Source organism: Calypte anna, chromosome Z (genome assembly GCF_003957555.1).
Source record: "Calypte anna isolate BGI_N300 chromosome Z, bCalAnn1_v1.p, whole genome shotgun sequence".
Classification (NCBI taxonomy): Eukaryota; Metazoa; Chordata; class Aves; order Apodiformes; family Trochilidae; genus Calypte; species Calypte anna.
The window spans coordinates 46012817-46027564 of NC_044274.1; the positions used below are offsets into that span (position 1 = coordinate 46012817).

The 14748-nt window shown below is 36.9% G+C and overlaps 1 protein-coding gene across 2 annotated transcripts in view; it reads right to left on the reverse strand.

Moving 5' to 3' along the window:
* UHRF2 (ubiquitin like with PHD and ring finger domains 2) overlaps positions 1–14748 on the reverse strand; it is an 84279-nt gene that overhangs the window by 1116 nt on the left and 68415 nt on the right. Inside the window, exons 10-15 of one of the 2 annotated variants that reach the window (XM_030467559.1) lie at positions 7780–7886; positions 5652–5814; positions 4980–5117; positions 4144–4267; positions 3603–3766; positions 1566–1664 (exon numbers count right to left, since the gene is read on the reverse strand). In XM_030467559.1, the coding sequence (XP_030323419.1) occupies positions 1566–1664; positions 3603–3766; positions 4144–4267; positions 4980–5117; positions 5652–5814; positions 7780–7886 (795 nt within the window). The remainder of the gene's footprint in view (positions 1–1565; positions 1665–3602; positions 3767–4143; positions 4268–4979; positions 5118–5651; positions 5815–7779; positions 7887–14748) is intronic. The other variant, XM_030467560.1, reaches the window with a different exon arrangement.

Consider the following 14748-nt stretch of genomic DNA (forward strand, 5'->3'; position numbering starts at 1 on the left):
GGACACACAAGGACAGAGAAGGGAGCTGTGAGAATGGTGCTTCAGACTCACAGCTTCCTTCACCAGCAAAAACTAAGGAATCGCTATAAGCCAAAGGTGCCATCCCTTGTACCACTAGAATAAATAAATAAAAAAAAAATAAAAAAAAAAGGAAGTCATTACCAAGCCCTCTGGTGCCTAATGATGCCTCTGAGATTAAAGTGTCCTGAGAAAAGAACTCTTGCTCTGGGCTGGGAAGTGAGGCACTGAATTTCAGAGGAGTTGACACAAACCACTACTGAGATGTCCCTTTCATTCCCACTAGTGCCTTCCGGCCAACCAGTGCAGCTTCCTTCTTGCTCCACAGGGAGACTGCTGCAGCTTTCCAGACTTTCATTTTAAGAGGAAGGTGAGTATCAGGAAGGTATGTTGTTAATGTAAGAATCCCCATCTTCCTAAGCAGATGAGATTCAGTTTAGCTTTAAAGACTTAATGAGAGGAACACAATCTCTAAGATACCCGCATTAGCTCTGTCCTCCTTCCTATGCAACCACAGGCTGCAAATAGCCCAAGTATGTGAGCTGAACATCAGAAATTTATCAGCAATAGCAGCCTAATATCAAACTATTCCTTACGATTTTAACTGGATGTTATTTTGTGTTCACAAATACTTACTGACCACATTCTGTATTTTCTGAGTTTGTTGCTAGTCGGCTTTCTCTTCTCCATTGCTTTCCAGTTTCTGTAATTCTAAATTTTAACCCCTTCATAATAATTTTTATTCACTTTAAGGGGCTACAATCATTCTGTGTGTGCAGGCCATTCATAACAACCCAGTAATTTCTACTGAAGCTATACATTTTTTCTTCAACAGTAAACTTACATTATTGAATATTGTACTGCCGCTATAATAGCCTTAGTCCTTCTAGGCTCTTAGGCAGAAAAACAAGGTATTTAGGCACAGTTCCAATATGCACAATTCTGCACATGATTCTCTGCACCCCTGTGCTACCAAAATTAACTCCAGTACAAATAGGATTCCAAACTCTTTAGATTCTTGTCAAGATTTTAAGATACATGAGTCACAAATGGACTTCTGTGACCCTTCTATCAAACAAAAAGTGTGACAAGAATAGTAAGGTATTTACTCCAAATTTACTCCAAATAATACAAACTAATTCTCTTGTATTTACCCTTCATTCTCGCTACACCTCTTATTAAGAGTGTTACACAATTATAAAATCTGGTTTTATTCTGTAACTATGTAAAATTAAATTATTGTTACTGTACCAACATCTAGCTACTGGACCAAACCAGCTCCTTACTTAATTCCACCGAATGCAAGGGAATGACAGGAGTGGTAAATGTCACTCATTATGTCTATCAGGGACTATGCTAAATCCACTTGCACTCTTTATTACATAAAATTAAGGTTACACAGCAATCACTGAATGCAAACTTGCTGCATGTTTCTGTTCAGTACTTTAGGCAATAATTACTGTCTTTATAAAATAGATGTATGGCTTTGGTGATTCGTGCCTCAGAGCCAAGGAAACAGCCTAGAGAAATACTGAAATTATTCTTACTTTGCAGACATTGTGGAGGCACTCTGTTGTCACTGGTTGGTAAACCAGCTCCTGGCAGCAGACACACATAAAGGATTGTTCCAGTTTCTTCAGAAAATTCTAGGGTAGGGCAATGGGGTAAAAAAAAAAAAAGACAAATTCTTTTACTGTTCTTGTAAAAACAACTCATTATATAAAGATGATGAATTTCCAGAAGTTCTCTAAGTCCTCAAAATCCATCAGAGCAGTTTTCTAAAAGTAACCAGGCAGCAGATCTGTGACTGCTTAATTGTCCTGCTCTTCCACAAATCAGAGTACTCATGTTTTAAAGATTAGTTACTTGCTTGTATGACTATTGTTACATAATTAAACAGATCAGAGGGCCCCTCATGCCTGAATCTCAGCATAGGTTAGAAAATTTAGAAACTGTGTTAAGTAACTGCTGCTAGAAATTTGCATGTCCCTGGTAGGTGTCTGCTTCTCTGGCAAGGGAACAGCTTCTGCTAAGGAAACCACTTCTGCACCCCCTCCTGTGCTTATGGATTATGGCTACCTTAATGGCTTCTTCTAAGGCCAAATTCTCTGCAGTGTGTAAATCAATCTCCCCAGATTTTAAATCTTCTCAAGGCATCTCTGAGGAGTCTCAAGATGAACTCTTGTCAGGTGTTTTAAATACATAAGCATGCTTATCCCTGGCATGTCAGTGATCTCCAAATATCTCAAGAATACAAGCCCACGTATAGAAATCTACAGGTAGTAAAAATACGGCTCTTTGTAGTAATTTTTAAAACACCAGATACATTTTAGACCACATCTTATTTAATTAAAGGGGAAGATTGTTATTTCATGCAGAAAGATACATATTTTCACAGTAGCCACCCAAAGCTACGTTGCCTTTGGTAACAAACAAAGGGAAATCTTAGCAAAATTGTGGGTAGGAATCTGTAGAAAAATTACCTCTCAGTAACTTAACCAGTTTTAAATTACTGTTTTCTCCTTTTCACAAACCAGTATCTGTATTGTCTGTCATCATGCACAGATCTGAGAGCTCTAATTCCTTCTAGCCATTACAGACACTGGGTACAAGACAGATAACAGAGAATAACTTTATAGTCCTACGTAAAGACAATTGCAGCAGCATTATAGCAAAAACTATAACTAAAGTTATAGATGCTTTTCCTGTTACAGAAACACTATATGCAGCCACCAGTAATTCTCAAGTAAACGAATTATGTATATCCATTTTCAGATACCCATTTTCCAACCAAAGGTTTGATTTTCACTGACTTGAGATTTATCAAGCTATTTTAACATCTTAGTGCCTTGATGTCCTGAGCAAAACAGCTGAAATAACTTTGCACTTGACATCAGTATGACTAAGTATACAGAAAGATGCTGTATTTCAGGAGATACTCCTTTTGTGGACTTTTTTATACTCGTGACTATAGCCTCTTCAATCTTGAGCTATTGTTGCAATGTCCTTGACATTTAGAGGAAAAAAAAAGTATTTTCTCCCTTACTTAAGGTTCCTTAAGGTACTTACAAAGCTTGGATAACATAGATCTGGATGAAAATTTTTCATTTCGTATCTAAATCTGAAGATGAAATACCTTCTATGTTCTTAAATACAATAAACTAGCTGTATTTTTTCTCAAAATTATTAACTATCTAAACATCAAGTAGTGGTCAGAACCATCTTTCTTCGTATCTGATTCCTTGCTTCAAGACAGCACAAAAATACATTATTAATTTCAGAGAAAACACACTCCCTTCAAAAATGAAAAGACCAAAAAAAAGCCATTTCTAATTTAAAAATGTTTCTAAGCAAGAAAAGATGACTATTATACAGGTGTAAACTGAGCACGACACCAACAGCAAACTGTACAAGCAAGGATTATTCACTTGAAATAGAAGTCTTAGAAATAAAAATAATGCTAGGCACAGTCTAAGTAAAGAAAAAATGCAACAAGCAAACCAGGTTTTAAGAACGACTCAAGATTTCTCCTAGTAGTCTGAAGAAATGGCAAACATTAAAAAATTTGCATGCAGCAAACATACTGGTCCTTCCTTAAGAGAAGCAAGTACTTCATCCCACAGTTTCTGGTTCATACAGTCTTCTCTAATCAGCCATTGCTGCTCTTGGGTCAGCTGGAAAGCCTCTCCTTTCCCTCCATCTCCCATCCTCATGGCTTTGGGTGTATTCGTAGGTTCCTCTATACCTGCTTAAGATTATGACCAACAGATGCAGTAACAGAGTAGGGTGTTAGTCTGAGCTAATGAAAGGGGAAGACAAAACTGTTTCTAGAAGGCTGAAACATGGATTACATTCATGAAAGGAAGCAATCAAGTCCCTCCTCCAGCTCTTGCTGTTCCACAATGTTTTGGACTTCAGCACACAGCTGCACTTGAGGTCCCTGCACTGCCAATCTGTTACAGAACATGTGCCTATCAGTTTACATTAGCACCACAGAATCATAGGACGACAGTATTCCAAAAAAACTGCACAGTTCTGCAAAGTTTTCATGCTACTGATGTAATAAATGTAACATGATAAACTTTGCTGAATGCTAAAAAAGTAAAAAGAAGTCAAAAGAAGTACCATTATCAATTGTCCTTTTCTGGTTTCCATTACTCTGGCTGGCTGGTTCCTGTTTGACAGTGAGCCTTTTAACCTTGTCTTTCTTTTCCTTACTAGCCATGGCTTCCAAATAACCTTCTGGATACTAAAAAAAAAAACACAAACCAAAACATCCATATTGAAATAGCTACACAATACTTATTAAAACTGTACGTGACAGAGAAAAACATGTACATTAGTACCTATTACTAAGAAAGTGTAGTCAAGTCAAATAATCTAACCCAGACTGGACTGTGTTAGAAGGAAGCCAGTGGCCACATCTATTCCCTTACAACTACAGGGATGAGTTAGGCAAGGCTGGAGATGGTGGCATGCTGTAAGATAAACTGTTGCCTTGGTGAGAACAGAAACAAGTATGTTAATTCTTTCCATCTTTCATGGATTCTGCAGTACCCAAGTCCTCATGGTCAGTTTAGTTCTGTGCCTCAGTCATGCAGAGAGAAAAATACATAAAAACGCTCAGGTTTTTCAGTTTCTCAGACAACAATAGTTGCTTGTAGAAATTCTTTCTAGCCCAAGGATGACAATACTGGATTGAAACTCTTAATTTTCCAATCCTTACATGCCGTGCAATTCACTGCCAAGGCAGAAAGCTTCATCTACTGTTCCTTCTGCTCTGCTGCTACTAGAGGATTCTTCCTGTCTGCAGATAAACTGCAGTGGTTTGGGGCACTAAATCCTTTCACAGTGAAGTACCAGAGGAAAATGTGGCTGTAATTTAACTAACTGATGCCTATTCCTGGAACCTGTTTCCTGGAACTGAAAATAAAAACAATCCTGAGGGTCCTGATTCAAACCTGTACACTCAGACCCAGTTTCTTTGATCGCTCCATTCCTTCTGAAGTCCAAGGTGCAGGCTCGATGTCATCTCTCCTCAGCAGGTAGCGCCAAACTAAAAACCCACACTTTCCAATTTCCGGCCAATATTTCACCACCTAAAGAACAATATAAAATTACTGCCATTATTTTATCACAAGCCAAACAAACGCATATAGTCATACTTAAATTGTTCAAGAAGAAATGAGTATATTCAGTTAGGCATTACTGTTCTACTGCCGCTCTTCCCTTAGGCACAAAATCTTAGGTTCTTTTTATAAATACAGTGCTCTTAAAAGGCACGCACATTTATTTCAGATGCTAAGAAGTCATTAAATGCACAAAGTGCTGAGACACAGATGAAAAAATGAGGAAATAATTTGATGTCCAGAGATGAATGTGACTCAGTAAGCCCATATAAAGTAGCTTGTGTATTCAACTTTATATATCCTACTGTGAGTGATGTCCTATTATTACTGCTCTGAATAATTTTATTTCAGTTCTCTGCAGAATAAGATAAGGCTAAAAAGTTACGATGGAGAAAAAAATATTTCTTTTAAGTATTGACAAAGAATGTGGAACGTAACATGTATGAGACTTTTTAAAACATCTGAAGAAAAGTGTTATGTTGCACTCAGCAGAGATCAGAATACCTTGTAAATGCCATCATATCTGTTGCCCTCCTCTGGAGCATATTTGCTGATTCGCCGTCCTTTTGAACTGCGAACTACTCTGACTGGCTTACCAGCTCTCCAGTTCTTAGACTCTGCTCCATTTTTGTCATCCAGTGGGGCATCACAGTTAAGGGCCAATGCCCTAGAAAGAGATTTAAAACCTTCATAAACTAGACTGCTTCACACAACAGATCATTGAGAATTAATACATTTGACGTATCAATCTTGTACAATTATGCCTTATCAAGCAGCACAGAACTCTTCAGTGTATTCTTTTTAACAAGTGCAGAACTGATGGAAGCCATGAAGTCCATGTTACCATGAATGGTAAGAAAAAAAAATGGCAACATGAAAGATATTGCCATCATGGTTCCAGATGAAGGCTGAGCTGAAAGTGCTAAATAAAACAAACCAATTCTTTTAGATTTAATATTCCTTCTTTATGAAAATAAGGCCTTCCTAAATAGCATTGAGGGCTTTAAAAGAAAATTATACCAAAAGTCAAGCTTTCCCTATCTCTAGTCTCCATTAACTACAGATTTTAAGGCTTTTTAATTGTGTATACAAGAGTAACAAATATGCTGAAAAACACTATAGAGAAAAAAGTACAAAATTACTACTCTAAAAAATCTAAGTAACTCACATCTGACACATAATACAGATATTTCTCAGAGCAGGAGTTAATCATAGTAGCTTTATCCAATTTATACCTTTATGTACCTGAAACCCTCTTCTGGAAAGCTGGAGAAAGACAGGAGGAATACCTACTACACCAAGCTGCCAGAATGAGCCATCACTTTAATGCCACAGGTGATTTGACCAGGGGTGGGAAACACTTCAAAATCAGACTCAAACCAAACCATGGATCTCAGAATAGAAGAAACAGTATGTTTCATAAACAGACAGAGGTCAAATATGAAACCCACACTGTACAGAACAGTAAGACACGAGCATATAGTACTGTTCTCCAAGTTGCTTCTTACATAAAAACGTAACTTAAAGCTAAAAAAAATCCGGACAAGCAAAACCAACACACATTCAGCTGTGTGGAACTATCATAATTTTCAGTATGACACTGCTTGAAAAGTTGTATCAAAATCAGTAACTGAGGACAGCACCAAGCACACAAACACTTGAAAAACTACAAGACCAGCTTTGCCACTTCTCATTTTTTAAAACCAGACAAATGCTGAGATGCAGAATTCCAGTTTTTAATTCTGTTTCCTAAAGGAAGCTTGCTCTATTCACTGAATATCCTTGAAAACCTATTGCTTAAACCTACTTCCATCATCCTTTCCTCCTTGTTTCTGTTCACATCCCCTCTTTTCTCCCTCCCTCCTTCCCTTTCTCATCAGCCAATTCAGCCTTTTCCTCCCTATACTCTAAGCTTAAAATAATCCCCTTGCATTCTGCGTACAGCTACAGATGTATCTAGAAGCATACCTAGCAAAGAAAATATCTCAGGCAGTCTCAGCATCCCATAGGTATTAAGTGGTCAGTTGCATAACAGAGATTATGCTCTTAGAAATAGGATTGGATGGAGAACTCTTTGTTCAGGCAGGCTTTTAGAAGACATAAACCCACTGTAAGCAGATGTCTAATTCATCTTTTGGACACATATTTCCTCTTTCAAGCACATCTATTTTGATAAAGCACTAATTCCTTTCTTTTAGTAGAAAACTACAATGGAAGAAATGGCTAGCAAAATAGGAAAAAATTCTTCTAACACAGAAAAACAAACATTTTTTCTAGTTACATTTCATAATCAATTTAACCATTGAAGAAGAATAGAAAACACCAAGAATAGAAAACATCCACTCAGGAGTTTTGACATACTTCTCATTATAGGAGTCCTCTGAAGGCAATTGTACAACAATTTCAACCAGAGACATAACGATGAGCTGTACAAGCAATGCTGCAACCTATTTCCCTGAAGTGTCCATTTCTTTAAATATCCATAACACAATGCTTGATAAAATATGCTGCTTACAAAACTGAATTCCATGTACAGGAGTAAACGAGTATAGCAAAATGTAACTTTTCAATAAAGCACCACAACACAGCTCTTTGTTTGGAAATACTTTTCAATTTCATCTTCAAAACTTACCTGTTCATGTGTGTCAATGTCTGATCAAATGAATGCTCTCCAATCCTCTTATTGCCAGAAAGATCTCTACCTCCACTGCCAGTGTAAGTGAATTCATCCCCTCGATCCTGTGCAAGAAGATTATCCTTTGTTATAACACTTCAAACTAAAGAAACTCTATTTTTAAAAAAATGCAATTTCATTTGCTCTGTGTATTCTGAAGGAGAAAAACTCTCATCCAAGGCATGGAAAGATGTGTTCTTAATTTCTGCATCACTGACCTTTTGCAGTAGTTGTGCCAACACAAAGCTACTGCTCTGGATGGAACATATTACTCAGAATGTTCTTATGAAAAAATTGCCTGTCTTAAAAACATCGTACTTTTGCATTTCAAAAAAAACTCTTTTGAGGAAAAAAATTCTGAGGATGGAAAAACATTCTATCAAGTGGTCACTTGCTCTAGAAGTTTTAACTTACAAGAATGTTTGTAAACATATAATGTTTGTAAGTATATAATACCTGGGATGGATCACTTCTGCTTGTAAGTACAAACAGCTCTGCCTTACATGCAAGGCAGGTGCTTAATGCAGTAACAGTGCCAGCTCTTCTGAACTAGAAAGAGCTTCAGTTCATTTAGATTCACATTTTTTAAGCTCTACATATAATTTTCTTTGAAGCATGGTTGATAACATTTTTTACTATGAACCTTAAAAATCGTCATAATCTAAATACACATAAGTAAAGCCAGTATTACAATTTGTGTTAGGAAATGGGTAATAGATATTAATATTATTCCTAACAAATTCCAATACTTACAGAAATATATATATTCTACAAGTATATTTTTATATATCACTTATATATCACTCTTATATATCACGTTGGAGATCCAGATTTTGTACAAAGCATGAAGTAACATGGTAAATATATAGTAGAAGTACAATGTTTATATTAATTTTTATAGCAAAAATCTGAACATACTTGTATGCAGTAGTAAAATTCAGGCAATTTCTTACCACTATTAAAAGTCTGACATTATTAAGGATCCAGTGCAAGACTGTTACAGATATTTCATGACTGACAATAGCAGAAAAAGAAAAAGTTAGAAAGAAATGTTGAACAAGACCATTGATTAATTATAGAAATTACATTTATTTTACTCTGTGTAGGGAAAACCTAACAGAAATTCTGCACTATACAGAGTATTTCTCACCCAAAATTTATCTAGCCATAAGGTAAAATAAGGTATCATATAATTGAGCTATACTGAAGCGTTCAGAGATCATCAAGGCAAAAAAAATGCACTGATACACAAAGGTGATTATGCTAATAGTACTATGAGTGAGGATGAATTCACTTGATGAATCACGCCTGTGAAAAAAAATTACATTTTAACACTGAGTAAGAAGCATTGCCGGGTTTATAACATCAGAATGCTGCATCTTGGAAAGTCATGAAACTGGAATGACTTGGGTTTCATGAAAAAAACAAAAAAATGAATACATATTCATCGTGTGCCAGAGCCAGGGAAACTGCTGAGGTAGTTTTTTGACACACATGCAGAAGTGAACCAAAACTGGAAGGTGATTTCCCCTCTTTTTGGACACAAATTTTTAGACAAATATTGAAATAACATATGTAAAAATGTTTAAAAAAAAAAAAAAGACAGAAAAGCTACATTTGTGAGCAGGAAGGAGAAAATTATTAGCAAGAAAAGACAGGTTCTTGACATACTGTTTTATCAACAAGTAGGTAGAACTGCATTCAGGAGAAGAAAGCACTGAACAGACTTCTTTTGGCAGAAGACACAAATATAAAACAAGAACAAACAGTCTTAAGCAAAAAAAAACCCTCAAGAGAAAATGCAACAGTATTAATAATTAAATAATTATGAATTATCTGGAACTAGCTTCTATGGAAAATGAATAAAATGTAAAAGGGCTAAAACCATCAACTATCCAGTATCTTCAGAGAAAGACTGAGTTGTTTTCTGTGTGGGCACTAGGCAGAGGCAGACAGAAAACAGAGTGCTTGAAGAGGCAGCGTGGGTATAAGGCATCCATGCTCTCCTCTTGGGCAGTTTCCACACCTAACAGGTTACATTTGCTTCTTTTAACTAACCAAGCATTCTGTGCCTAAGCAGGCAAAAGTATATGGATTTGGGAGAAACTGGAAATCCAGGGGAAGGAAATGGAAAAGAAATGCAACAATTATGGAGTATAACTGTTACAGAATCAAATAATCAAATAATAATCAAATATATTAACACACACACACACACAGAGCAAAGGAGGCTCATATCTGCTTTATTTCCCAGAATAACTACATTCACTTATTTCACATCAGATATATTAGATAGATAGATAGATAGACAGATAAAGATTAGAGGGAACAAAGACACACAGTTCCTAGAATTAAATGACAGATTCTGCCACACAGGTTGCTAATCTGGACTGAATGACAAGAAATGGAAGGACATCTGAACTTGTGTCAGGAGAGCAAGTCCTAAACAAGGAGAGAAACAAGAAAGCTCAGGAAAATACTTAAGTGCTTGTAGAGAGAGAACATTTAGAGTAAGTGATGCACAAACACAGAGTCCTTAAAATGGAATAAATGTGAGTATGAATACTGTCCATCATGGGAGGTAGTGAAATGGGGATACTGGTGGTTTGGAGACCTAAAGAGGGACCTACAGAACTTGATTACATTGTGGTTATTATGTTTTACTTTGAAAGCAAAGTATGGCATGTATATCTACACAGCTTATTATTTGAGATCTTTTGATGAGTAATGACTCATTAAAGCAGTTCCTCATTAGTTTTCAGTTTGGAGTTTGCCTATAAACAATGCTGGATCTCCCTAACATCTGTAACAATTTTCAACTGACAGCCTGTGTGTAACAGGCAAAGGTGAAAAGCTATTTCCTTCCCATGAGGATCAGAAAACAAAGCTTAAAATACTGATAGTGTTGTCAATTCTGCATTGAATAGTTAAAGAAAAGAGCTGGAAAAGGAATTATTGGTCTGCATGTTTTCCTTTAAGAAACAAAATCATTATAAAAAACGCAATTAAAACAGTCTTTTTGTCCCCTTCTCTTCCTTTTTCCTATCTTCTCTCCATTTTCTTACCTTAAAATATGTAATTCTGCCATTTCTCTTCTGCTTTCCACAGCTTAATTCAACTTCCTTGCAACAGAACTTTCTTTCACCAGCTAGTAAGACCTTTGTTACTGCCTTCTCTTAATGCCTTTTTCTTTTTCTTATGTTGTCTCCATGAAGTTATTTTTTAACTCTCCTGTCTGTACAGTTTGATCACGTTATACAGCAAATGAATGTCAGCCACAGTAGCACTGACCCAGCATCTCATAATGAGGCATCTGAGTGGAAGATGAGCCCAAAGCTCTAACACAGCCTCATACAACATAAGCAGATGGTCATCTGTATTAAACCATACTCCACTATTCCAATTTTGCTACATAATGATATGTAAGTCTAACAGAAAATGGAGAATGAAAAAAGTAAGACTTTAAATTCCAGTGAAGTGTCCGACTGCATTATTTCTCTGGGTTGCCTTTAGGAAGCAACTGACAGGGGCATTGGCTACTTCTAGCTAATGAAATATCAGCTATCTCAAAGGAGTTCTCAATTATTTTCTCTTTCCATTAACACCTCTGGTGTTTGTGCTCAAATTTCAAAGTTCGGTCCCAACACACACATAAAAACTGCATTTATTGATTGGTGAAATCTGCTGCCATAAACACAAACATTTTCTAGATGAGCTTCAGCTGATGGTCTGAACAAAAGAAAAAAAGTCCTATTGGCTTTTTTGATACAAGAGATGCCAAAATTTCATGAGTTCATCAACCCCTAGATTCATCAGCTTCACCTATGTGAAGCATGATGAATAAAGGCTAAGATTTTGATTAAAAATAAAAAAAGCACTAAGCCTTTTCAAATGAACTTATTAAATTCAAGACAAGAATTAACTATCAGACAGTTACATTTGAAAGGATTTTCTTCCCAAAGTAGTAGGGATACCTAAACCATGCCATCATTCATTTCCCTTAAAGTCTCACAAGTCTGTAGGTGCTAATAGAACTGGTGTATCTGCCCAATTTTATGATTCATTTTGTATAATTTCATGGTTCAGTACTGCAAAAAGATTCCAATTAAAGAGGAATGACATATTTCATTTACAAAGCAATACAAAGCCACTTGCATCAGTGCAGAGCTCGAATATATTATAATCAGTGTTTCTGAGCCTTCCCAGAAACCACCCTTGACATCAAGAGCCTGGCAGTATCATAGCACATTCCTCCATGATTAAAACATTTAATTATATGACTGTTAGCCAGTCTGGATCTCTGAACAGCAAGACAGCTCCACAGATGGGAATACTAGAAGGTGGTCAACTCGTGATGGAAGTTGCTCAACACGTGAAAAATAGGGTTGTGATCAATGGTGCAGGCTCTGTAGCTGGTGGGTTTTGCCAGGGGTCAGTACTTGGTGAAGTCTTGTTCAACATAATAAAAAATGACCTGAAGGAAGAGATAGAGTATGTACTCAGCAAGTTTGCTGATAATGCAAAACTGTGAGGGGTGTCTGAAACCCCAGAGGGCTGTGCTGCCATCCAGCTTGACAGGGAGAGGTTGGAGACCTGGGCAGAGAGGAATCCAGTGAGTTCCAACGAGGGCAAATGTAACATCCTGCACCTGGGGTGGAAAAAACCCACAAATCAGTATAGATTAGAGGCTAACCTGCTGGAACACAGCCCTGAGGAGTAGGATCTTGAAGTCCTGGTAGACAGTAGGTTAACTATCAGCCAGCAATGTGCCCTTGTGGCCAATAAAGCCAATGGTATCCTGGGATTCATTAGGAAGAGTGTGGAGAGTAGGTTGAGAGGTCATCCCCCCCCTCTACTCTGCCCTGGTGAGGCCACAGATGGAATATTGCATTCAATTCTGGGTTGCCCAGTTCAAGAGAGGCAGGGAACTACTGATCAGAGTCCAGCAGAGGGCAAAAAAAGATAATTGTGGAATGGAGCATCTGTCTTACGAGGAAAGGCTGAGAGAGCTGGGACTCTTTAGCCCGGAGAAGAGAAGGCTGAGGGAAAACCATACCAGTGCCTAAAAATATTTAAGGGGTGGGTGTAAGGAGGATGGAGTCAGACTCTTTTCAGTAGTACCCAGCGACAGGATGAGGAGCAAGGGGCACAAGCCCACGGGACACAGGAGGTTCCACCTGAACATGAGGGAAAATGTCTTTTTTGTGATGTGCCAAAGCACTGGAACAGGATGCTCAGAGAGGTTGTGGTGTCTCCAGCTCTGGAGATACTCAGAATGCACCCGGATGCAGTCCTGTTTAATATGCTCTAGGCAATCCTGCTTTAGAAGGAACATTGGGCTAGATGATCTCTAGAGATCCCTTCCAACTCTGACAATTCTGTGAAATACTAGACAACTACTGTATGTGGACCACCTTGTGAGGTTTTTTTTTAATCCTTTCCATGTTCAGTGCCAAAATGGTGAATTATAAGACCTTTAAGCTAAACATTAATAAGTAAACAAGTCAGGCTATCCAGTCTGGATTAATTTCAGATCCATTCAAAATCAGATTTCAAACAAGGTGTACCAAAAATACCACTCACAGAAAGCTTTTGTGGGGCCAAAGACAATTTTTTATAACAGGACCTTATTTAAGAACTACAGAAGAATTTTAAGACATCTTTTAAAACACTATTATCTTTGACTCTCTGTTGGAGATCACTGATTTATTGATTTTCTGGGTACAAAAATCCTGAAATTTATACGAGTAACTCAATTAGCCAACTAAAATCCTAGATAAAGTAAGGCAAATAAAAATTTTGCCTGTCTAACAGACATGCACTTAGTATTTGACATTAATTTATCTCTATACATATAATTAGAATTTGTTGCTTTCATCTTTATCTCCCATATTTACATACTGCTTAATATCAAAAGAATTAATTTTTTTAAGTGCTCATGTGAAAAATCTATGAAGTCCAGCAAGAATCTCATGGTTTTACATAACAAAGATTAATATAATCTTGCTGATCCTTCAGAATTTTATGAAAGGAAAAGATTGGTATTCTTATTGTAACTATGCAATTCACTACAGTACTACTGTTCAACAACTGTATAATATTTCACATATGTTGTACTAATACGACTTATGTCTCATGAAAATGTATGAATTTCAGGAAGTATTTCAGTATGTTAGGCACCTGTGAATGGAAACCAAGGCCTATGCCACTGACCTAAGGCACTTACTCCAGATCCAATGTTTATTGGAAGGCATGAAATATAAAAAAAAGAGCTAAATGGTGCTCTGCAAAGCGTTTACAACATTAATTTATGTCAAGTTGATTCCCAAATGCTTTGGAAACAATCAGATATGTGAAGTCCTGCAAAATACCTTTAAAAAAGCACAAACAGGAACAGCAGACCCAGATTCCACACCCCACTACGAAAGAAGTTGACGAATAGGCAGGTAAGAATACTTTGACAGATGTACTAGCAGCAAAAAATAATCTAATAAAATCTTTGTAACAAAATAAGGGTTTTCAGAATGTGAAAGTAATTCTGGATATAATGTAGGCATGGTGGAGACAATAAAATACAGAAAAGAATGCAATAAAGGTGTTTTTTAGTATTAAATAGCATCTTTCATGAACTGACAGCTAACAATATGGAATATTAAAGAAGATGGAGTAGAGACTGTTGCAGAATAGGAGCTGTCCTGCAAATCCAAAACATTGATAAGAAGTAAGAAATAAAGCCACCGCCCTACAAGGTCAGTCCACAAGAGGAGAAATAATACATCTGAGTTTAAAGGAAGATAATTGGTAGCTACCATAAAGTTAGAAACTCTTATTTTTCAAATTATGTTGGAGTTCTAAGCAAATGTCAAACCAGCAGGGTGCTTAGACCTTGGAAATTACCGCTTTTGATAACAGCAAATTTCATGGTTG